Source organism: Mustela erminea, chromosome 11, assembly GCF_009829155.1.
Source record: "Mustela erminea isolate mMusErm1 chromosome 11, mMusErm1.Pri, whole genome shotgun sequence".
Lineage (NCBI taxonomy): Eukaryota > Metazoa > Chordata > Mammalia > Carnivora > Mustelidae > Mustela > Mustela erminea.
In genome coordinates, this window is record NC_045624.1 from 27,950,333 (window position 1) to 27,976,746 (window position 26,414).

A 26,414-nucleotide genomic window follows, 5' to 3' on the forward strand; every position below is an offset into this window, starting at 1 on the left:
AGTGGCACTTGTCTAAAGCGGGGGAGACAGGCGTCCATAGCTAAGCGCGGAACATACCATTACAAACTGGGTAACTGCTTTGAAGGAAATGAATATAATTCTATGGAAGTAAAGTGGACTTTGTTTGGAGGATTGTCCAGTGGAGCAGGTGGAAATGGTTAAGGATGTCTTTCTGAGAGGAACCCTTGAGCTTTCAACAGAAAGATGCACAGTTCCCAAACAATGGTGAGGGAGATGGGACGAAGGAATCCCTGCTACTCCTGAAGGAACAGACGAGTGGAGGGCATGTTTCTTGACTCTCTGGTCATTTTAGTCAGCTCATCTACTTAGTCATTCTTTGTGGTGGTGGTGTTGTTGTTGTTGTTGTTTTTCACTCCACATTTTGAAAAGAAGACTGTTGGTAACAATTATAGCTCAAGGGCAGAGTAAGTGAAGAGAAAAAAAGAAAACAAAAATAAGAAAACTGAAGGGTCTTCCTTTTTGGATATCAAACAAAACAGAAGAGAAGAGACCTTCAGGCTAGAGTCTTCCATCTTAAGATAGTTTAAATTCATCTCTAGACTAGACTTTCCACAAATATACTGATCAAAGCCCCACCTGAAACAGGAGGTTCTGAGACGGACCCAGATAAGCTCCAGCTTTATGCCGCTACAAAATACTATAAGGACTGGCATCTTGAATTCTTTGGTTTCAGAATCTCTTCTGAACAGGACCTGTGAAGATTTTATAAATATTTCAAGAATTCCAAATATATTTGACATAATAGTCTCCAAAATGCTTCTTCCTACCTTAAGATTGGAGTACCACAAGTCAAATAGCGGTGCTTTCCATTCACCGAGTGAAGAGTGCCTAAAGCCAAAACTGGCACTAGCCAGGCTTGCTGGCGCTCCTTTAGCAGTGATGGGCTTCCCAAAGGTCAACCTTTAGCCAAAGCTTATTACCAAGTAATATGGTTTACACCTAGAGTGTTTGAGGACCTGTCTTCTATCACACTTGATATAAGTTTGCTGCTCCTTTCTGCAGCAAAGAGCATACATGATCACTCCCAGGACTTCCTTCCCTGCAGAGAAGCTGGTATGGGAAAGCAGTCAGGAATTGGTCATTTGGACCTCCATCCCTGACGTCAAGAAAATGGCGTACCCAAGTAAATTAAGAACAAGCATTTATTTTTTTATGTCTCCTAATTTTCCGGGCATTCTGATATTTTTGTATTGGTTTCAGTTATTCTTCTGAATACTTATGTCAGGTGGGACTTACCACTATTCCTCTTTTATAGATAAGGAAATGGATCCTTAGGAAAATCCTAACCAGCATATCCATGGTTTGCGTGGAGCAACCAGTATTCAAAACCAGTTCTCTTTGATTCCGAAGCCCACATTCTTCCTACACAGTCTTGTCCCTTGGGTACTATGTTTTGTTCTGTTTTCTTTTGTTTTGACTTTTTTTTAAATTTGCATTTTTTTAAAAATTCCAGTTAACATACAGTGCTATATTATTTTCGGGTGTGTGATACAGTGATTCAACAGTTCCATACGTCACCCTGTGTGCATCATAACCAGTGCACACCTTAATCCCTATCACCTGTTTTAAGTCAGCCTCCCACTCACTTCCCCCGGAAACGGTCATTTTGAGGCTGTCTCCGGAGTACCATCTCTGGAGTATGTGCCGGTTACATCCAGAGCCACCGTGGTGGCTGCGGTGAGGGACGAGCTGCTTAACATGGCTGTAGACAGACAGCTGGAGCTGCTAAGACAGATCCTAAAGGTAGAAAAGCAGTACAGGGAGCGTTCTGCCTTAAAGTGATGGTCACTCCTCAGCTTTCCTCAACAGGATAATATTTATTCCATTTCCTGCTTCTCCCTTTCCTTACAAGCCCAGGTCCCTAGGGGCTGGAGTCTGTGTTCCTTCATCTTTGTATTCTTCACAGTTAGCTCCGTGATGGGCACAGACTAAGTGCTTATTACAGAGCCATTCCAGAGGTTGTCACAAGCGAGGGCAGGATTACAGAAAGTGTCCTTATTTAAAGGTTCCTTCAAGTGCCGGGAAGGTAAATGTTGGAGAAACCCAGATCAAGGCAGCAGTTTCCAGTTCTTTAAAACCCTAACAGGTTCTCTTCTTCTCTTAACTCATGAGTCCTAAAATTTTCCAAAGTATCAGTGTGAGTGTCCTTAAGTTCTAAAGGCATGTCTGTGTTGCATTGATGTTGTATGCTTATCTCAAAACTTAGTCACTGGCCATCAGAGATCTGCAAGCAGGGATTTCTTTTCCTGAATAACATGGGGATTGGTCCCTGAGGAAGCAGGGCAGCAAGTGCTAGCAGTGGCTGCTTAGTTTGGGAGGACTGCTTGACCGGATTTCTCCGGAGGCAGCTTGTGGTGTCCCGCTCAGCTGTGTGCTCGGCTGGTGCTCTAGGGGCTGCTTTCAGCCGCCTCCTTATTTGGCATCCTGTAGCGTCTGCCTGCCTCTGCTCCCTGCATTATGCCTTTTTTGAGCACCTCCTGCTTTTTATGATCTTCTCAACCCCCTCAGGAATGATCTCAAGGAATTCTAGCCTCTGGAAATCTCAGATGTTTGTGTAATTCAGAAACTCCTATCCTCCCAAGCTGCTCCTGTGCAGTTGAAAAGTTTTTTTATTTTGCCCAAAGAAACTGTCATTTAGGAAAGAGAAAGTTTTATCTGCAGGGAGACCCCCAGGAGGACAATTCCTAGGAGAAATGAAGTGAAGCAGGAAAGGTAATTCAGTCTGGTATTCTCTCTTTAGAGCCCCCGTGTTACTGCTTTAAGGACCAAGAGTCTTTTACCTTGGGAGAAGCCGGAAACATTGGAGGAGCGTTTGCTTTTAAATGTAAGCCATTAAGAATAGATGCGCTGACATTATAGTACCTTGGCAATTCCAAGGTCTTCAAATTAGGAAGATATAGAGGAAAGCGTTTTTACGTTCCTATGTCTGGCTTCCAAGAGCATTAACCTACCTTGAAGTTCCATCACATGAGAGAATTAACCATTGGAATATATCTGGTAAAAAAGTACTGGTAACTGATGGATTTTCCAATTTACTAGTAACACTATACTGTACCGATTAGTGATAATTGTAATAGTTTGAAGCCCTATATTTTAAATTTCTGTAGTATGTTTTATCTTTGAAGGATAATGCATCCTTTCACAGTTGAAAGCGTTTTTTTTTTTTTCCAGTTCATATAACACAATCACATTTTATTTTTGTGTCAAACAATCAAACAAACAAAAACCAAAAAGCCAGGAACAAACCAGGCTCATATTCTCCTATTACTTCAAAGTTGAGGCTATAACCCCAGGATGAGCGTATGTTGATTTGTGTGTACAGATGAGGTGATTAATTATTGGTTTATTCAGTATAGTTGCACTCATTTCTGCACCATTACATTTTATTATTTGAACCTCTTTTAGGAGATCTGTTGTATAACACACTTCATGCTTTAAAGTTAAATTATTGTAGCTTATATCCATTGTTTCGTATTTCTCTAAGTGCTTTAAAATCTTGGTTTCCATCTTCTAAAAAGTTACGCTTTCTTTGTATTGCCTTGGCCAAGTAAAATTGTAATACAAGATATGACAAATGGTTTTCTTTTCAAAATTAGATGCTTCAAGCTAATATCTTTGAACTACCCTGCTATGAAGGAGAGAAAGGAAAATGCTTGTGAGGGATTATATTTTCTGAAACCTGATTTTGTGCTCACATGCTTGCTAGACTTTCCCAGAAGAAAATGGTATAAGTATAATATGATTACTCTGGATATAGAGGTTTAATGGCATGAATTCTTCATAAATGAAATAGAGACTTTAGAGGATAATTTTATCCTGTTATTCTTGAGGCTTTAGTAATCTTCAGAGCAGCAAAATGGGAGCTGTCTCTTTGAAGGGAAATGGAAATGTCCAGGACACAACAAGAGAGAATGAAGGTGAAGCCCCTGGGATTTTTTTCTCTTAATTTGAAAGTGGTCAGTACCCACCGCAAGCCATCCCCAAATGACTTTGTACTGTCTTTCTGTCCTAATCAGAAGTTTGAATGTAGCATTTTTGAAAGATCATCCCAGCAGTCTAGTGATAATACTTGGTTAAAAATAAAGGATATTTTCTAGTCTTTTCTGTTAAAATTTGCATCATGTCAGCATTATCGACTGAATGATTTTTTTTTAAATATTTTCTTTATTTATTTGACAGAGAGAGAGATCACACGTAGGCAGAGAGGTTGGCAGAGAGAGGGCGGGGAGCTGAGCAGAGAGCCCGATGATGCGGTGCTTGATCCCAGGACCCTGAAATCATGATCTGAGCTGAAAGCAGAGGCTTCACCCTCTGCACCACCGAGGCGCCCCAATGACTGAATTATTTTTTAAAGGAAGATTAATGTGCAAAAACTTAAGATTTAGAGTAACACTCAGATTATAACTCTCCTTATCCTGAGTTGGTCTCTTACCAATCTCTCTCCCCCTCACCTCACCACCCCCTCATCTCTTCCTTTGCCTCCCCCTCTGTCTTTCTTTCTCTGTGTCCTCTTTTTTGTCACATGTTGTTATTAGTGGAAGCCTCTCTCTTTGTAGTTTCTTACATTGTCTGGATTTTAGTGTTGCCTTTTTATGAAGTTGATTAAACTTTCATGTTCCAAACTATCTTTTTTTTTTCAGGTACGTATCATTTTGCTTGTGCAGTAAAGCTAAAATAGTACTACCCTGGATACTAATAATAATAGTCATTCCGTGCACACTTTCTGTATGACAGGTGCTGTGCCATTATGGGTGTTAACATAATTGCCTTCATTTGCACCTCATCACTTTGGTGAGGAAACTAGTATCATCAAGTTATGCTGAAGGTGCTTGCCCAGGCTCCCTGTGCATGTTGGAATTGGTCTTTGAGTCCCGAAACTCTCTGGTGTCTGCCCTGTTTAACTGTCTCTCCACCATTATACTCTGCTGTGGGCAAGGACTCTGGTACTGGTTCTGATTTATTATTATTTTTTTAATTGATCTGACCCCCCCCACACACACACACATCTTCACCTGAAACTATTCAGAATCTTGCTATATTTGTGTAATTAATTTCCTTGAGGGTTGCTATCATTGTATAGCTATACAGAGTAATTCCTTTGATTTTTGTTGAAAGAATAGAATGGAATACTTTCTCCTAAGTAATAATGTAATTTGTCAAGTAATTGTTATCTTTATGACCTAGAAAGTCATGCCATGATTTCATTCATTGGCATAGCAATATTGCCTTGGGCATATTACTGGAGCCCTGTGGTTCAAATTTGATACCAAATTGAAATCTCAAGTATGTTTAAGGTATGTCAACAACAGTAATAGCAATAAGTAAAACAGTTTTTTATAAACACTTATTGATCACCCAACTTAAACTAATTTCATTCAATGTATATAGGAAATTTGTTTTATTGATACACTCGATGTCTTTTTAAAGGAAGTTTAAAATCTGTCCTACAGGTTATTAAAACTGAAAGTGAAGGATGTTTACAATAAAATTTTGAAATCCTAACAAACTTGGATTTTATATTACAGTGAATTATTTTTAAATTTGTATTTTTATTGGACAGGGCTCTTTATACTACATTTTATTTACATAGGTATATATTTTATGAATCAACTTTTAGAATGACTTAGTATATTCTTTTCTATTTAAGAATAATTTAAAATCTTGGCTATCTTAGATTTCTGTCCTTGGTTTTCTCTTCTCCTTTTTTAAAGAGAGTGTGTGTGAAAGCATGCACGTGAGTTGGGGGTGGGGGCAGGGCCAAGGCCAAGGACAAGAATCCCAAGCAGGCTCCATGCCCAGTGCAGAGCCAGGTGCAGGGCTTGATCTCATGACCCTGCGATTGTGACCTGGACTGAAATCAAGAGTTGGATACGTAATGGACCTAGCCACCCAGGTGCCCCGGTTTTTGTCCTTTCAATATTTATGTAAAAACAATTGTAATATATGAAGGTGTCATTGCAGCACTTTTGTAGTAGTTAGAGTTGGAAACAACGTTAAGGTCCATCAGTAGAAGAGCGACTGAATAAATTCTGGCACAGCCGTACAAGGGTGGGGGAATGCTTTACTGTCTTAAAATTGTGTAAAGAAGGGGCACCTGTGTGGTTCAGTGGGTTAAGCCTCTGCCTTCGGCTCAGGTCATGATCCCAGGGTCCTGGGATCGAGCCCCGCATCGGGCTCTCTGCTCAGCGGGGAGCCTGCTTCCTCCTCCCCCTCTGCCTGCCTCTCTGCCTGCTTGTGATCTCTCTCTGTCGAATAAATACATAAAATCTTTAAAAAAAAAAAAGATTTTATGTATTTATTTGACAGAGAGAGATCACAAGTAGGCAGAGAGGCAGGCAGAGGGGGAGGAGGAAGCAGGTTCCCCGCTGAGCAGAGAGCCCGATGCGGGGCTCGATCCCAGGACCCTGGGATCATGACCTGAGCCGAAGGCAGCGGCTTAACCCACTGAGCCACCCAGGTGCCCCCATAAAATCTTTTTAAAAATTGTGTAAAGAAGATCAATATGTAGTGTTATGTAAAAGCACAAATTACAGAACAATCTGAATATCCCATTTATTTAAAAATAAATAAAAACCTGTGTTTGGGTACACACATCACACACATGGATAGAAGTACATAGTATAGACAGGCCTGGATTTGTTAAGATACAAATTCCTATCGTCATGGAGTTTTTAAAGGACACTCTTCTACTAGAAAGGTAGAAAGGACACTCCTTTCTACTGTCAACTCTGTGGATAACTCTCAGATCTGTATCTATATTTGCGGCCTTATAGTTAAGGTCCAGACTGAATTTCCAGCAACTTATTGCAATCAGATGCTTGAGTTTTCAAATAAGTCCCTTCACCTCTTGTGCCATCTGTGCACGTATCTGTAGGATGTCGTTATCCTCCGCCTTCTATCCTTTTTCTTTGGTTTAAGTCCACCAGTAATTGATAAACGGATACAGCGGGGCCCTGGGAAATGGCACAGAAGTGTTGAACTTTTTAAATATCAAAAGCTGCTCTTCCAAAAGTGTCTTCTGCTGAGAAAGAGCTTTCCATAAAGCTGCCTTCATTATTCCTATTAACCAGAAATGCTGTATTTAAAAGAATTTGTTCAGTGCCTAATATGATTTTGAGACTGCTTTCAGGGTCGTAGTTAATTTGTACTTTTTAAGAGACTCTTGGTAATTCTTTTTAAACGTCTCAATTTTCAGTTATTCAGTGAAGGAGGGAGAGCCCTGTATGTGGATTATAGTGACATCTTGCCTTTATTTGTATATTTTACAAGTCCTACTAATGTACCTGTTTTGCATACACATCTTTTTCATTATAGTGTTAGCATTTTCCTGAGTGTTGTGAGCAGGACAATGACAGAAAGACACCCACAGATACAGGCAAGGGGTGTAGGTTTCCTTACGCATCCAGAGCCTGCTAAAGCTCCCCTACGTAGGACACAGCTAGCTAGGACACAGCTGTGGGCTCTCAGTCAACCAGGCAGGTTTGCCTGCATCCGGGTCCCAGGAAGGCACGCAGCAGCAGATAGGACTTGTTGACGCTCCAAAAGATACCTAGCATCAGACCTTCCTGATTGACTTGCTGCCTTCCGTTCTCAAGCATAACTTTTTCCCTCTTGGTCCCTCTTCAAGAGCTTGGGAAGAGTGTCCATCCATCTTGTCACCATATACGAGTAATTAAAAGTAACACAAAGCAATCCTGATGGCTTATCATGAATGCGGTGACTCTAAATCAGTGTGGGGGACAAATCCCCTGTGGGCAGCAGAAAGAGACCTTAGACCCACACGATTGCTGAAAACTTGAGAAGAATTCCTACTTCCTAAGTGAATATCTAAGTCAGTGCCACCAGAATCTGGTGTTGGAATATTGAAGTTATGAGCCTCAACTTTACTGAAGCAAATAATCTTGGATAAATGTTACGTTCTTTTAATCTTACAATGCCTGCTATGAAAATGATAATCTGTAATTGGATTGTTCTATTTTTCATGCTACAGTTATTTTAAGAATTTTATTTTATCCTGTATTTAGAGGTTTTTTTTTTTTTTTTTTTTTAAGATTTATTTATTTAAGAGAGAGCACAAGCAGGAGGGGCTAGGGAGAGAGCGAAAGAGAATCCCAAGTAGACTCCCCTCTGATCACAGAACCGGACAAGGGGCTTGATCTCACAATCCTGAGATCACTACTTGAGCCCAAACCAAGAGTCAGATCTGTAACCGACTGTGCCACAGAGGTGCCCCGTAGTTAGATCCTTAGTTCATGTTTTCTCTTACAAAATAAGTGATGCATTTGGAATTATAGATCATTGTTGATTTTAATGACTCAATTTTTTGTAATACAATTAATGGTAATTTGGTAAAGAAACATTTGAAAGCAATCACTGGATTGAAAATAAAGCAAAACTATTGCTTGTAAAAAGTTTTTAACTTTCTTGTATACCAGCAATCATCAGTATAAAGGACACATATTCTTTAGAAGCCCAAAATATAAAATACTATGAAATGATTTTAACACAGAATGTGTAGGAACTACATAGTAGAAAAAAGTTTGACTTTATCAAAAGATATTAGAATAGGTTTTAATAAATGGAGAGAATTCCCTTTTTATTGAAAAGAAATATAGTAAGTTGGAAACATCTATTTCCTTCTTGTTCTAACTGGTATCCTAACATCTCGTAAAGCCATGAGAATTCAAACGGTATAGTACAGCTCAGGAGATTGACTTTTAGGACAAATTTCAGCATCAAACCCCAGTTCTTATTATAATAGTTTTTATAATAATAGCATAAATATAATTTGACTTCTAAAGTAAATGAGTTCCAGATAGATGAAAAATTAAGGTAAAAGCCATTTAACATCACTGTTAAATTTTAGACAACTTGAAGATTTAAACAGTAGAAGCATGTTGAAGAAATAAGGTTAATATTTATATAATCTTTGGTTAAGTAAAGACTCTTTAAGCAGGAAGTCAAAATCAGAAACTAAAATGCTAAAATGCGGCTATCTAATATTTTAAAACTATATATATATTTTTAAAAGCCACAAGAAGAGTTAAATAGAAAGTAACCAGCTGTGACAATATTTCCCATATATGGTATCAGAAACGGTCCATGTCTTTATCTTTAGAGGTTCTTTTTTTTTTAAATCAAAAGAAAGCCTACTAGAGAGAAGGCCTAATGTAATATATAAAGGGACAACTATAATAAAAGAGCAAGTCATAAAAGAAATTCAGATGACTAATAAAGAGAAAAGGCTCAGTCTCTGAAGTAATTTTTAAAAGTGCAGTTTAGAACCCTGTTCAATTCTGTGTGATTGGATTTATTATATTTATGAGTTTATATGTCTTTTTCCCTGCCAGTCTGAGGTCATCTAGAACAGGATCTGTGGTTTTGATATTTTATCATTCTTATTTTTCTAATGCCTGCCCTTTCCCAATGCCTGTCACAGTTGAATGGATAAAAGGATGGAGAGATAGATAGATGAAATAATTTTTGAAGTTCCATATGCCCTGTTCTTCAGTGCTGGTCATAGACAAGGAATGTAGGTTGAAGTTGTAGCTTCTGTCATCATGTTTGCATTATACGTGCTCAATAACAATTTTGAACCAAGAGATTTGGATGACTTTGATAACTATTGCACTGTTAATGATTTTCAACATACTTTGAAACCAATATGCTAGTAAGTTTTGAGAATCCTTTTAGGTCACGGTTCGAATCTAGTCCTATAGATACTCTTAGAAGCGTGTCAGGTACGCAGGGCAAGGTTCAGAGGTTATATGTTACAGTATATATTCAAATTATTGTTGCCTATCAGCTATTAGAATGTCAATTCCAAGAGACTAGGGATGTTGGTCGCTGACACTAGACTATGGTCTGACAAATTTAAAGTACTCAGTTTTTTGAAAGAAGAGGCCCAGATTGTTTTATGTTCTTCCCCTTCTCCCCCACCACATCACATCACACCTAGCCTTACATCACCTCCATAGGCATCATTTTAAGGAGCAGCAAATATGCCATTGTATGCCACAAAATTTATATAATCTTCCCTTCATCTTTGATAGTTCAGTTGCTTGCTTTTGCTTTTACGCATAATGCTATACTGAATATGTTCCTGCTTATTTTCCAGTATTTATGATTATTTTGCTAGGGCAGATTCCTAGAAACAGCCTTACTGGATGAATAGACATGTACATATATTTTGGCGCATGATATGAATTTCCAGTACACTTAATTTAATATCAAATACATAGTTAATGTCAGTTATTTCAGTCGGTGTGTGAACCACTCTGTTTTCATAGCCAGGAAGTCCTGCTGTCCTCATAAAGGTGCTTTGTAGATATTTTATTCTTTTGAAGATTTACATTGGAAGTCTGAATCCTCATAAATAATACATTCACAGAAGTAGAAAAAAGCAATGTATTTTGAGTCAAAGCAAATTGACAGCAAGGGTAATGTATTCTTTTATCACAGAATACAGAGAAAATAGTAGGAAGATAATGACTGGTATTAATTCCTGAAAGTGTTTAAACATGCCAATTAGGTAGAAAACAAGGAAATATCTTGGTGAATACCGAAAATATTCACCTGTTACCTTCTTCCCTCCTTCCTTGCCTTTTTGGGGGATGGGGTGGGAGGGAGGACTTTTGTTTTTAATTCATTTATTGTAGAATTCATAAGCATTTTCTAACTGTATATATCTTTTTACTTTTAGCTTTTATAAGAGAAATTATCAAGGGGGTATCAGTTTGTATTCTAGAATGTTACGGTTTATAAGGACTATTAAATACCACTATACTTATATTTATGCACCCCTTTAAAACTGCACATTTTTGTCAAATATCATAAAAGTTTAGTCCTCTGGCTTTTACAGTTAGGATCTGCCGGGATCCTTGTGCCTTTGCTTCTCTCTGCCTGAAAGCATGTTTTTAAATGTTTCTCCCTTCTTTCACAGGAGCTGGCCATTAACATTGCTTGTCCTTGTCTCAGGAGGTCCCAGACCTCCTAGGTCCCAGACCTAATAGGTCAACAAATTCTTGTGGCTTGCCTACTGAGGCTTGTGACAGTCCAGTAGTAGCCTGCCTTTGTTGGCATAGGTTTTCGGAATGGATATCCTGGATTGCTTTTCAAGTTCTAATTTACTAATATCTCCCTGGTAACTTCTAAGCTCTCTGTTTTCTAATAAATTATTGGTATACTTGGAATATGTTGATTAGGTCCCTTGTGTGACTTCTCTAAGCATGTTTTGTACCTTATTACCATTCCTAGCACAATGTTCTCTAATTTTACACAAGTCTAATGGTAGAAATGTAATCATGGCCTTCAGTGATAAAAGATAGTGCATATTCAAAGGCCATGGTTACTATTAAATATTTTATATCACCAAATAGGATACCAAATGTTGACAAAAATATGAAAGGAAGTTATCAAAAATCTCTATCTTGTTGGGAGATAGTACTTTTACCTTGCTAGATAAAGGATATCTAAAAAGAAATTTAAGACAATTATGAATATAGAACCCAGAATCCTAGCTACTCTGGTGGTAGTGTGGGGGGGTTGGGATGAGAGGAAGATGTGACCAGGGCACAAAGAGGACGCTTCTGATATACTGGTTATGGTCTTCCTCTGAACCTGAGTGGTGGGAATGCTGATATTTATTATTTAAACTGCCACTCATTTTGGACCCTTAATGTATTATTTACATAATTAAATGTTTTTAGTGAGTAAACAAGCGATATCTAGTGAATAAAGATTTAGAGATGTCAGGGTGGAAAAATTTTCCTTCTAGTTTCCTTGGCTGGTCTAATAATTGACGTAAGACAGATTAACAGGAGAAAAACAAATTTAATTTGAATGTACATGAAATATGAGGCTCCAAGAAGTGACCAAAGCAAGCTGCTTTAATATTTCTTAGACAAACAATAAATTTATGAAGAATTGACAGAAGCTTGAGCTCTGGGGATGGCAAGTTAGTAAAGAAGTAATGAGGTTTGCTTATACAGTCTCTTTGGCCTTAAAGTCCCTGTTTCTGGTAATAAGGATGTTTTCTACCTTCCCGTACGGATGGCTGGGGAAGGTACCTTTCATGTGGGAGATGTATTTCCTGGTTTTAGGGGCACAAAGAAAGAGTCAGACTCTCCTTACTGTACTCCCTGTGCTAAAATGGCATATATTGGAGTGGCCTGTCCGGAACTATCAAAGAATAGTTGCTGAAGATGTGTGTTCTTGAAGGATCTGAGATAGAAGGCAGTTCCTGGGCATTCACAGGATCATGAGTGAGCACAGTTCTTTACATACATATTAGTTTTCATTTGTCTTACTCTAATGGAACTGGCAGCACTTTTCCCTTCACGTGTTGTCCTTGCGCAGGGCCTCGCTAATCCTGTCTGTATTGTTCCAGTTTTAGTATCGGTGCTGCAGAAGAGAACACGCCTTTCCCTTCATGTAAAGTGGCAGGGAGATGGGGTAAAAGAGGAAACTCACTGCATCCCCCAGTGATGGTTCGCGGGGTCGTCAGTATTTTTCTCTTTGGAGAACTGCGCCTTGATGTAGATGGGGAATTGCAAATAGTCATAGAATACAGTATAAGTACTTTTGAGGGATTTTGACATTAGAGGAAAAAACCAACAAAGGAATGCTGATGAAGAGAATTAGTTTAAAAGATGAGCAAATTCTGTGTAGACCTATTAGGCTGTGTGCACATGACGACGACAGATCTTTGATTTCAGTTGAAAGACAATGTCGCAAAGGATTGGTTTGCCATATTTAATCACATGGCGCCAAATAAAGATGAATATGTCCCGGGAATCTGTTCTGGAGCTGTCACCTGGATGGCCTTGACCGTTCAAGGCTAAAGATCCCACACACTGAATTGAGAATTTTTCTCCCTTAATTCGAATCCATTTTCATTTATAGTCTTGTTTCAGCTCTACTTTATCTCAGACCATCTTAATTCTAAGAAATGGCAAAAATTCTTGGCTAAACCTTTTCTAGATATCTCAAATAAAAATTAAGCCTCTTTTCCATCCTAATTGAACCCCTCTTTTCCCTCTGGCACATGACTTTAATTTCAGGAGAACAAATTGCCTCTGGATACTAGTTTCCTCGGTGCCTGAAATGGCCTCTGCTTTACTATGCTCACATTATGCTGTTATCACTGCCGCAGTAGGAGAGGAAGACGTCACAGTTACTCAATTTTTATTAGACTTTTCCCCATTTTTTTGTCTATCCCAAGCTTTCTAAATATGGTTTATAAAATAAAGTTCAAATAATGCCTTGAAAAGGGTAAATGTATTTTAAAAAACAATATAAGAAAATCCATATTTTTATATGGCAGTTTATTTGTAGCGGGGTTCCTTATGTTGTTAAATCCCACTTTTGTGTGTTTTCCTCAATGGCATTTTCTTCCTGCTGTGCTGCATCGCATGTCTGCGATCTCAGAGTTAGGAGAAATATTGATAAGATTTTTTAATATCGGGTGTGTGCCAGTTGTGTTTGTAAATACGCTAGGATGAATTGGTGTGTGGTAAAGCTGAGATGCTACTAATTAAAAGATAAGCCAAGAAAAATGTTATTTTGTTACGATGACTTGAAAAGCCAGATGTCGACAGACTAACTCCATGCCTGGGAGAGTGTATTGGGAAATTAACTGCAAAACGTTCATATTTTTATAATGCTTATTTCTTTCCTTTTGGTAGGAGCTTTTAAAAATCATATAACTTAATAGACTTTCCAAGAAGTGTTGGGGTAAAGTCTTCAGCATGCAAACAAAGGTTTCCGCGAAACCGTCTCCTATATAAACAAACTTTTAGTAATTTCCCCCAGGCATCTGTAATAATGGGGTTATAATTTATATTTGAATAAATAAGACATTTCAGTGGCTACATATCTTTACCTTAACCTAAATTCTCACTGCACACTGTCTTTTATACTCTAATGTGCTAATTTTTAGAACAGCTTTGAAATTATTATAAGCTGTAAAACTTACTGTTATTTTTCTTCTTGACTGTGCCATCTGTCAGAAACAAAAGCGAAGACAAAAATCTCATTGAGCTGCAAAAGATTCTGTATTGCTTTAATGGGACTTCTAAGGAGATACATCTGGCTGGAAAAAAATATTAATGCTGCATCTTCAAGAAAATCTTTGTTCCTTTATTGCAGATGGGGAACTCAAGGTGATTTTACCACCACCCATCCTCGGCCTGTGGTCAAAGTAAAACTCTTCACGGAAAGCACTGGGGTCCTGGCCCTTGAAGATAAAGAGCTGGGAAGGGTGAGTTGTGCTCAACCCTGTGTGTTCAAGGTCACACAATTTTTTACTTCTTTCGAGTCATAGTTAAAGTACACTGGTATGTAGTGTGTGAATTTTCTGTTCATAAACTGTGTAAAACAATGTATTTGTAGTTTTCCACGGTCCCAGATTATAGCTCCAATTTATTAAACATAATTGTCAATAATAGAGAAAGTAGTGTGACAGGCTTTGGGTATGAAAATGTTGTGTATGTAAGTTTACAGTCGGAGACCCACTTTTCTTACCATGAACTGGTCAGTGGATGCGAAGGACAAGCCAACTTGTCCTTCTTGGTGAGAGAGAATTCTCATTTAAACATTTGTGTCGATGAGTTAAAAGCAGCATCTTGATGTTTGGAATCCTCTGTTTGGGTCCGTTATGATCAGACTGATTACAGAATACCTAAGGCTACATCTCTCTTACCTCTCCTGTTTTCCCTGTGAGGTCCTTTCCACACATCTTTTAACATTGAATTTTTTTTTTAAAGATTTTATTTATTTATTTGACAGAGAGGGACCACGAGTAAGCAGAGAGGCAGGCTGAGAGCAGGTTGGGGAAGCAGGCTCCCTGCTGAGCAGAGAGCCTGATGAGGGGCTTGATCCCAAGACCCTGAGATCATGACCTGAGCCGAAGGCAGAGGCTTAACCCACTGAGTCACCCAGGCGCCCCAAACATTGAATTTTTTATCCTGCATTCACTTCATACCTAGAATATATCTTCTAATGCCAGTATTTCTCCACTGTACTCAGCTTCTTCTGACAGTTAAAAAAGCATTCAGAGTAGGGTAGATTTGTGATCTTAACACCTTTCTGTGTGAAAGTTCATGTGCAGTCTCATTTATAAAGTAGATGGACTTCAGTGCGAAGGCTATGAAGTTATCTTCTGTACCATGGATCTCTTCTTACCCAGATCTGAAGACTGAATTCATAGGTTTCTTCCAGAGGTTAAAGCCTTCGCAAATCTTCCTTGAAAATTTCTGGTGAAGACTGACAGCTTATGTAGTGCTAGATGTTGAAAGATACTGGGATCATTGGGTATATTGGAATTTTTTTTCCCTAAAGTTGTGACTATTCATTGCAAAACCTTCTCTTCTGCCTCCTTGAGAATATTTCCATTTCTAGGAATTTTGTGAATCTGTACCCACACTCTAGAGATTGAGTCAGTATTCACATTCTGGATTTTGTTTTTTGCTTTCTTGCTACGTGTATTTATTAAGACTTAGGAGCTAGGCCATACCATTCATTCATGTGCTTACATATTTGTGCACTGATCCATTCATCAGAAGTATACAGGTAGCATAATCTCACAGAAGAGCTCTGGATACTACCTTTGGTCTTACGGATTTATGAATCAGGATTTTTCATTTAAACTATTATGCCATCAATTTTACCCTATTTCCTTAAAAGCAGCCATTCTAAGTCTAAAGCTATAATGTAATGCTTTAGATTTATTTTTTTTAAAGATTTTATTTATTTATTTATTTGACAGACAGAGATCACAAGTAGGCAGAGAGAGAAGAGGAAGCAGGCTCCCCGCTGAGCAGAGAGCCCGATGCAGGGCTCAATCCCACAACCCCAGGATCATGACCTGAGCCGAAGGCAGAGGCTTTAACCCACTGAGCCACCCAGGCACCCCATGCTTTAGATATTTTTAATTCATTTCTCCACTGGCCATATATACACGGGTTTTAAGTTAGGTATGTAAATGGTATGTTTTCCAGTCAGTTGTATGTCTGAGAAAAGCCTCATGCCCCTTTGCTCCCTTCATAAAAGACCACTTTTCTTTCTGTGCCAGAGTTTCTGAACCCCAGGACTATTGATATTTTGAGCAGGAAAATGCTTTGTTGCTAGGAGCTTTTCTAGCAGCATCTGTAACCTGCAGTCAGATGCCAGTAGTTCACCAAGTCCTAAGTCAAGATGGTCAAAATGTCTGCAGACATTGCCCTGGGACGTGCACATCGTCACCCTACTTAGAAATCCATTGAACTATACTAATGATCTGAGTAGGTTCTGTGATGATAATTATCATTTACGTGTTAATGACTTCCAGTTTTTTATTTTTCTTTCTTCAGTCTTCGGATTTGTATATCCAGTCTGCCTCCTTGGTATTTCTAGTGGCATTTAACAGTTATCTCAAACTAAATATTTCTAAAATAGAACTTACGATTAGCACCCCCATAAAGTTTTTCAGAGAGTTGGTTTTCAAGCCAGTGACCTTGACATAGAATACTCCTATCTATTTGCAAGTTCTGTCAGCTTTCCCTAAATTTATTCCGACTATATCCACGTCATAGTATCTCCTGTACCCTGATTCAGGACACCATCCTTCCTTGCTGGTAATAGTTTCCTCATTACTTCCCCATTTATCATCTTGTCCCCTCTGAGCTAGCTTTCACACTTCAGCTACTATGATCTATTTAAAATTCAAAGCAAATCACATCATTCTCCCTTAAAAGATTCCAGTCTTCTCATTTGTTTGGAATAAAAATCAGACTCCTCATCGTAGTGTAGCATATCCAAGAATGGTTCTCAGGGTGGGACCCTGAATCCGCAACAGCAGCATCTGGAAAATTGTTCAAAATGCAGACTCTCAGGCCTCACACTGGCTCTGCGGCACCAGAAACTCTGAAGACTGTGGGCTGCAGTCCGTTTAACAAGGCTTCCTGGTAATTTCACCAGCGTTGAAGTCCGTCGCTGTACGTGCACTGATTTCTTCTGATTTCATCCCCTGTCTCAGCCACCTTGCTGACCCTCATCCTTCCTTCAGACTCGGCGTTCTTTCTGTGCCTCAAACATACCTGATTCATTCCTGCTTTAAACTTGGGATTTGGGGACGGGTTATAGTCTGAGCCCATGCGCATGCACAGAAGAAACTGGTGATCCTCTCTGGGTCATAGAGCTGCTAGTAATATTTGCTATATATTTAACTACTTTTATACTGGGAAGCAGGAACAGTTTTTTTTGGTTTTTTGCTTTTTTAATGTGAAGGAAAAGGGCTTACATGATCTGAAGTTTATAGTCTAAACTTTTAGAAATAGATATCTGGGGATCTGAGTTTTAAAGTGAAGTTTTCTAATTAAAATTTTGCATAGCAGTTGCATTCAAAGAGGAGCAACACCGTCCATGAAATAGATCCCTACCAGAAGGAGATAACGCCATTGTACAGCTGGTAAAATGGCTAAGGGAGGAGAAAGCTGACAATAACGAACGTGGACAAAGATGCAAAACAACAGAAACTTAATCTCCGCTGGTAGAAGTGCAAAACTATACAGCCACTTCGGGCGTACAATTTGCCAGGTGTGGTTTTTATTTATTTATTTTTTTAAGTGAAACATAGACATGCCATATCAACCCAACAGTTGCCCTCTTAGGTATTTACACAAGGGTTTATTAGTAAATATCTCTAGGGGAATGTTTATAACAGCTTTATTCATAATCACTAAAATCTGGGAATCAGGGGCACCTCGGTGGCTCTGTCAGTTAAGCATCTGCCTTCGGCTCAGGTCATGATCCCAGGGTCCTGGAATCGAGCCCCGCATCAGGCTCCCTGCTCCATGGGAAGCCTGTTTGCTTCTTCCTCTCCCACTGCTTGTGTTCCCTCTCTTGCTGTGACACTCTCTGTCAAATAAATAAAATCTTTAAAAAAATAAGATAAAAACCGGGAGCAGTAAAGGTCCTTCAACAGAGGAATGGCTGAACAAACTGGGGTACGTGCATAAAATTCTATTCGGTGATAAAAAGAAATTAACTATTAAGTCATGCAACAAGATAGATGAAACTTTAATGCAAGAGAAAGAAATCAGACCCTTCACCCCATTTAATCCTCTTTGAGAACGGTGGTGACATTTCTGGGTTGAGACAGAGAAGTGAGAATCCGATTAAGACCACTCAGCAAGTGGGAGAGTCGGTATTTGAACTCGGGTGTTTTGACCCCAAAGCCTATGTTCTAAATCATTAACTAGTACACCGGATGAGATGACGAAATTTGGCAGTATTGTACAAATTATGGTATGAGTGTGAGCCGATTTAATTTCATGGCTTAAAGCAGGAACGGGGTATTATTTAAGCTAATGTCATTTTATGCATCGTCCTTTAATACATTTCATATCAATTTGTGCCATGGTTTGCATCTTATTACAGTACACTGGGGCTGCTCTTTAATGTGACGGTGCTTCTCAACTCTGTGTGTGCGTAAGAACCCCCCGTAGGGAGTGTGTGAAAGGACTCAACCTGTGAGCCCACACTTTTTTTTTTTTCAGTTGGTTTGGGGCGAGCCCAGACCAGGAGTATTTTAAGCACTTTCTCAGGAGACCGTATGTGCATGTAAGGTTGAGAAGCCCGGTGCCAACAGTATCACTGGGCAGCCAGGGTTGAGACCTAGTAAGTCACAGGGATAAGAAAAAACCTACTATAGCATATAGTTTTGCAAAATGGTGGTTTGAGTTTAAGTAGGCATTGGGCAATGGAAGGTTATATTCTTAGGCAAGTGCTTGTGATGCAGATTTTGTTTGTAGAGGGCAGGTGCAAACACCTATTTATGGAAATGGAGGTGGCATATGGAGATTTTTCATCTGAATTGGTGGCCAACCCTCCACCAGGTGCCTTAGGGAAAACCAGGAGGCAGAAGAACAAATTTTTCATATTATGAGCTTGGGCTAGCAGGCACATAGTTGACCAGTCAAGCACCCAAAATTATATAGCTCACCAGTGATTCTGTAATAGTGCTGGGTGGTGGCAGGTGGTAGCTACGCTTGTGGTGAGCAGAGCATAAGGTATCAACTTGTCAGATCAGTAACATTGTGTCAACTATGTTCAAATAAAAGAAATTCAAAGATGATTTTGTTCCTAAAACTTCAAAAGTGAGGCTTACTTAGCATAGCCGTAGAAAAATCTAAATAAGTATGTCACAGGACATCTCTTTGTAGACAGCAAGTTTTCCACTGAGTCTCTCAGAAGGACTTCTTGCACTCCTTAGTAACTTTTAAACTTGCTGAAAGATGTTCTTGAATACAAAATAAACTTTTATTTACTTTTTTCCATTTTTAAAGATTTATTTGAGAGAGAGCGAGCCCAGAAGCAGAGGGAGAGGAAGAGAGAATCCTCAAGCAGACTCCCTGCTGAGTGTGAATTCTGATGCAGGGCTCGATCCCAGGGCCCTGAGAGTATGACGAGCTGAATTAAGAGTTGAAGGCTTAATGGACCGAGCCACCTGGGCACCCCCAAAATGAATTTTTAAAAGTTGACACCCAAGTGACTTTTTAGTTTTAGAAGCATCACTCTTAAGACATTCTAACTGTTGTTAGAAAAAGCCTAGTGTCTATTCATTCGCTTTGAGTTGACAGCCTTATTCCTACATCTTCAGGACACACGGGAGAGTGCTGTTCCTTCTGCCTCTCTGAGGATGGAGGTTCCTGCAAATCAGAGAATCTGTTTTCCTTTGCGACACCGTGGAGCCAGAGCATCTTTCTTCCAACTTGATTAGACAATATTTTAAGATCGCAAAAGACTTAACAGTTTGCTTACCTCTTAGATACACGTTTTGAGAGTAGTCCTATTCTTGAAATTAAGGTTTTTATTTTGAGTATTTCTCTCACTTTTTCTGTTTGAATATCTGTACTTCCATGTAACATTTCTTGAGATGTTCATCCCTGATAATTCACAGTGACAGTCACCATGCTTGATTCACAAATACAAATACTATATGGAAACAGCAGCTGGCCGTTAATTTCAGATGCATTAGAATTGCTTAATTGATTAGTCCATTAAAATGAACTATTACCTTTCAAGCAGCTTGTAATGGCTTAATGTAGCAAGTAAAAATTAACTTATATATTTGCCTTCTTCGTGGAGTTGTTTCTTCTGTTTGCTTTATGAAGCATCAAAGGAGATATATCTGAAGAGTGATCAGAAAATGCACAATTTTTGTTTTTGAAACTTGACAAGAAAGAAGTGATACAGTGGTGTGTTAAAAGATCTATCTTCTTGGAAGAGAAATAGTGTCAGTTAACCAATTAATCGGTCAATCTAATATTCTCTCTTGTCCCTCTAGTTTTTCTGGAGTATATCCTTTTCTGTTATTCTCATTCGTACAGCTTTGGGTGAGTTGAATTCTCTAAGTTCTTCATTAATGTTAAAACTTTTAGGAGTCACTTTAATTATTTTATCCAAACTTAGCAAATTTAATGGGATATCCCCTATATAACTGGTTAGAACCCATCAAGTTTAAACATTTCTCTAATTGCTTGGTTTATACACAGTCATCAAACTTCCAATATCAATATACAAAGTAATAAATTATGAGTAGACTACAGATGTTTTGAGTAAGCATCCTAAATTTTAAAAAATATACAGTTAACTTAATAAAAATCACTTTGGGACTTTTTTTTTTTTTACTCAAACAGTCAAAATTTATATTTGAGGATTAAAAAGTAAAGTTTCCAGCATTATGTGAACTTGATTCATCTACATATGAATCAAGCTTTAGAAAAGCTACTAGTGAAATCATAGTATGTATTTTTACATAGTATTTATAACAAATGTGTATATATAAATACATTTATATATATATGTACATTGTATACACACACACACACACACACACACACACACATATAAATACGTAGTATGTATTTTCTTCACTTTGCAAGCAGAACTTACTATCTAGTTTTATGGAAATTGCCAGCATTGGATGACTGCTACCATGCCCAGCAAATTCACATCCTCTACTGTAAAGTAGAATGGAGACTCGTTTGCATCTTATGTGTGTAATTCAACTCACCCTATACTGTGGACATTTTGTAGTTTTAGTGAATAGTGTAGCGTCTCTGAAACTACAAGTCACAGAAAAGGTCTCCTTCCTCCTTCAGTCCACTCATGTAGCCGTTTGTCCCAGAACCCTGCTGTCCTATCTCCAGAGCCATGCCAGTGACAAGAGGCAAGACTGCAGAGAGGTGGAAAGAGCCAGAGATAATTCTTCATACATGGCGCACATTCCTTCTAAATACTTTTTCTCACTGCAATTAATTACGTCTGGTTCATTAATCATGTACTGTGAGGACTTATGGTTCAGAGTCTGACTTCAGTTGTTAGTGTCTCTACCTCAGGCCCTCTCTAAGCAGTTGGCTGGCCTCTTCAGTGTAGCGGTGAAGGAAAGCATTTTCTTGCTTTCTTACATTCAGGAAGGTGCAGAGGATATAAATAGGCATCCTCCATGGTGGGTCCATGTGGGTGGTAATATTAGCAGAAGTTGACATTTCAGATTCCCTATAGTAATAGAGGTCTGGCTCTCTCCCACACAGAACAGATATTAGACACATGCACATTATACTTATCTTTTATTTCTAATAGGTGAGGTGTTATTTCAGTATGGTTTTAATTTGCCCTTCTCTAACAACTAATGTAATCATATTGAACATTTTTTGCGTGCTTGTCAACCGTATGTTTTCTTTGATGAATCCCCAATTTTTAATTTTATTTATTTATTTTTTTTTGCGAGTGTGCATGCATTAGCTGGGGGCAGGGGCAGAGGGAGAGAGTCTTAAGCAGGCTCCACACCCAGCATGGAACCCCACCCCAGGGCTTGATCTCTCTCGAACCTGAGGTCATCACTTGAGCAGAAATCAAGAGTTGGGTGCTTAACCAACTGAGCCACCTGAGTGCCCCCCATAAATACCCAATTTTTAATTGAGTTGCCTGTTGTTCTTGAGTCTAGAAAGACCATAATAAATTATTTACACCTTCTTTATCAGAGATATGTTTTGTAAATATTCCCTGGGTCTATAGTTTGTCTTTTCATTCTGTTAGCAACGTGTTTCAAAGAGCAGGAGTTTTTCATTTTGATGAAGTCCAACTGGTGAATTTGTTTTTATGGCTCATGCTTTTGGTGCTGTATCTAAGAAATCTTTGCCGAACCCACGGTCAGAATTCTTTGTTTTCTTCTAGAAGTTTTATAGTTTTAGATTTTCACATTTAGATCTTTGATCCATTTCTAGTTAATTTCTTATATCTAGAGCTATGTATAGCTCAAAGTCCCATTTTTTGATGTATGAATATCTGGGTGTTCTAGTACTATTTATTGAAAAAACTTTCTTCACTGAATTTCCTTAGCACTCTTGTTACAAATCAATTGTATATGTATCTGTGGTCTATTTTTGGATTCTCTAGTCTGTTCCATTGATCTGTTTTCCTGTCTTAATGCCAAAGGTGTGCTGCTCTGATAAGCTTTATCGTAAGTTTGTCATGTCATATCAAGGACTGGTAGTTCTCCAGCTTTGTTTTTTTTTTTTTTCCCCTCCAATTCTTTTGACTATTCTAAGTTCTTTGCTGTCTCCTTTAAATTTTGAAATCAGTTTGTAGCTTTCTTTAAAAAACACTCAGTGTTATTTTGACTGTGATTTCATTGTATCTGTAGATCAATTTGGGAATTGATCAACAGTATTGGGTCATTTGACCCATGAGTATATTATATCCCTCCCTTTATTTAGGTCTTTCTTCATTCCTCCTAACAAGTTTTTGCATTTTTTTTGTCTGATCTGTCATTGAGTATTTCATATTTTTGGTCCTATTCTAGATGGTATCATTTTGTTCTAACTTTTTAAATTAGATTGCCAGTATATTGAAATACAGATGACTTTTCAATATTGATCTTGTATCCTGCAGTGTTGCTAAACTTACTACTTGTGGTACTATTTTGTAGATCATTTTTCCATAAACAATATTGTTGTGTAAAAATACACTTTGTTTTTCGTTTCTAAGCAGATTTTAAAACCATTTCTTTTTGCCTTATTGTACTACTAAAACCTCCAATACAGTGTTGAAAAGATGTAGTGAAAATGGGCATCCTTGTCTTTTTCTCAATCTTTTGGGAAAAACATCCAGTCTTTTTCTTCAACATTAAGTATAATATTAGCTGTATAAGGTTTTTTGAAGATCCTTGCATCAAGTTGATAAAGTTCCTTCTCATTTTTATTTATTTGGGCTGTGATATTTACTATTTTTTGTGGTATCTTGGGTTTAATTTACAATACTTTTTCTATTTCTAAAAGGTGGGAGCCATTGATTTGAGAAAAATCTATTTTTTTCTAAACTAAGTATTGGTACTATAAATACCCATTTGCTAGTCATTGTGTTAGTGGCATCCCACAAATTTTTACCTTCATCCTTTTGAAAATACTAAGTTTTATTTTTATTTTTTTTCCTTTGACCTTAGGTTATTAAGCATGTGTTATTTAGTTTCCGCATATTTTAGGGTTTTTCAGAGTTCTGTTATTAATTTCTAATTGAAGTCTGTTACAATTAGAGAATATACTTAGAGAACTTTGATCCTTTTAAAATTTACTGAGGCTTAGTTTATCACCCACAATATGGTCCATCTGGTGAATGTTCCACATGCATTTCTAAAGGCTGTTTTCCTCCATTGTTTAATAGGGTGTTTCAGAAAAGTCAAAGAGTTTAAATTATTGTTCAGATCTCACATATCTTTATTGGTTATCTACTTTTTTAAATCAGTTTTTGATAAATTGTTATTAATCTCTGGGTGTACTTTTGTATTTGCTCTATCATTGTTTTGCTTTTTGTCTCTTGAAGATCTGTTGCTAGGTGCCTAAATATTAATGATCTCCATATCCTTTTTCCTGATTGACTGCTTTGTCATTATGAAACGACTTTCCTTATCCCTTGTAATATACTTTGGTTTAAAATCTATTTTAGCCATCCCTGGGGCGCCTGGGTGGTTCAGTGAGTTAAAGCCTCTGCCTTCGGCTTGGGTCATGATCCCAGGGTCCTGGGATCGAGTTCCGCATGGGGCTCTCTGCTCAGCAGGGAGCCTGCTTCCCCTTCCCCTTCTGCCTGCCTCTCTGCCTACTTGTGATCTCTGTCTGTCAAATAAACAAATAAACTCTTTAAAAAAATAAAATAAAATAAAATCTATTTTAGCCATCCCAGATTTTTTTAAACAAGTGTTAGCATATTATCTTTTTCCATCCTTTAATCTATTTCTTTACTTTTAAAATATGTGTATTTAAGCAGCATATATTGGGTTTCTATTTCTTATTCAATCTGGCAATCTTTTAATCATTATTATAATTTATTGGTATGGTTAAGTTTAGATCTGTCATTTAGCTATTTGTTCTGTCTTTCCTGTCCTTTATTCCCACTCTTTTTTCTCTTTAGACTAGTTGAATATTTTTATGGCTCTGTTTTTTTCTTTGTTGACTTATTATCAATAACTTACTCTAGGTGTTGTTTTAACTCATCACAGCCTAACTTTAAGTGATATTATTAGACTATATGAGTCTAAAAAACTTTCAATGATGTATTTCCATTTCTTGTTGAAGGTGAGTCCTTTCAACAACATCTAATTGTTTCTGACCTACAATACATGTCCAGTTAATGTTGGGAAGATGAGTGAGCCAATGAATCTCTTGAACTTTGCCTGATTCAGTTTCATTTCTCCTGAGCAAAATTGGGGTAGACTCTAGCATAACTCCCTTTGTTTGAATGCCTGAGCTTCCTTACCAAGTGATAAACTGAAACAGTTGAAGGATAATAATCTGGTTTAGACCCTACAGCCAGAGTGAGGTTCTAGTAAGTTCAACCCTTCTCTTTTAATACATGGAGGAAGCAGTTCAGAACTTCCTCAAGTCCATTAAGAACCTCCTCTTCTAGTTGCTGCATTAAGAAAAGAAGTTCCTGTGCATTTTGGAGTGCTTCAAAGCTGCTTAAGAATATTAACCTTCATGGTCTTTAGCGCTCCTACACAAAAGCTAAGTACTTCTATTCCCTACTATTTATTACCTGTAGTGTTTGAGTAAAAAACAAATTGTTTTAAGTAAAAGGTATAAGATTCAGATGGTTGAGCATCTGAAACTCAGAAGTTTAAAACCTGCTTCCAGAAGAACTTGATTCTGGTATTGGCTCTGTTAAAATAGCCATGAGAACAAATGGAGAAGTCACGGAACTTCTCAGTCTCTGCCCTGACCTTTGTTGCCTACTACCCTCTGTCTTACCTTACCGTATATTAAGTTACGTATCAAATATATTTCAGGATGCAGCTGGAGTTACTGAAGTTTAGACATAGTCTGTAACTTCTTCTTCCCATCCTTCCTTTATATGTTCTGGATTAACAGAAATAAGATGGAGTGGGCTCTAAAAATTCTTAGAGTACTTCAATCAATAGATAGATAAATACATACATGTGTATTCTTACAGTATTTAATAACCCAAGCAAGAACAAAGCTATGTTAGTTATTATAATGTTTGTAAAATAATTAAGGGAATAATTTGTTGGATTGAAGAAGGGGGATATAGCGTTGGAAGTGTCTCATTTAACTTCAGTGTCCAGTTATTTACATAACAACAGTAATGCCTATCTTTTAAGAGTGATGTGAGAATTAATTTAAATTTCACAAAGCACTTTGAGGCATTCAGTTGAAAGATTCTTTATAAATGCCAGGCATTATTATAACCAGGCTAGTAAAAAGGAATGCGATAAAGCTACTCATGCAGTATCCTCTAATAGAAACTGTATTGGTAAGGAAATATAAAGGTTACTGCTATTCATAATTTATGGTAGAGGGGAATAGATCAAGAATAATAATGATGCTTTTCTGTCTAGATAAGTCTTAAAAAACACAGATGAGCTGTGATGGAATATATTGCTCCATCCAAGGAGAGGTAGGAAATCGACACCTTACAAGCAATAAAAGTGATGTATGAAGATGAATAAAGGCCACTATCTTTAATTGAGCCATAAAAAATATAGTGACAGCCTTGACTATGTCTTTCAAAATCTTCAAGAAAGACGTTGTAATAAAAGAAATAATCGTTGATCATTTGGGTATAAGAAACTTTAAATTTGTTGGAAATACATGCATGGTGATTTTCATCACCATGAAACCAAAATAATCAGCCTCATTATTAATCATTTAAAAAATTTATAAGGAAAGTTAAAACTTTAGCAAAATAAAGATTCAAAAGATTTCATCTAAGCAGAATGGTTATGGGTATGCGAGAAATAATCACACACAAAAACCTCTTGTGAATCAGACAAAGCTACTGATAGAAGTCTGTATTTAAAAGTATCTTTGAATCACATACTTGGCAGAAGAAATTTAAAA

At 37.8% G+C, this 26,414-nt stretch overlaps 1 protein-coding gene and 1 non-coding gene across 22 annotated transcripts in view; one reads left to right on the forward strand and one right to left on the reverse strand.

Annotated features, from left to right (window-relative positions):
- CADPS2 (calcium dependent secretion activator 2) overlaps window positions 1–26,414 on the forward strand; it is a 535,725-nt gene that overhangs the window by 266,098 nt on the left and 243,213 nt on the right. For all 21 annotated transcript variants that reach the window (XM_032305737.1, XM_032305741.1, XM_032305748.1 and 18 more), the window contains exon 7: window positions 14,170–14,281. In XM_032305737.1, the coding sequence (XP_032161628.1) occupies window positions 14,170–14,281 (112 nt within the window). The remainder of the gene's footprint in view (window positions 1–14,169; window positions 14,282–26,414) is intronic.
- LOC116569757 lies at window positions 12,334–12,439 on the reverse strand. Its single transcript, XR_004277181.1, has one exon. It is a non-coding gene; the product is annotated as a U6 spliceosomal RNA (small nuclear RNA).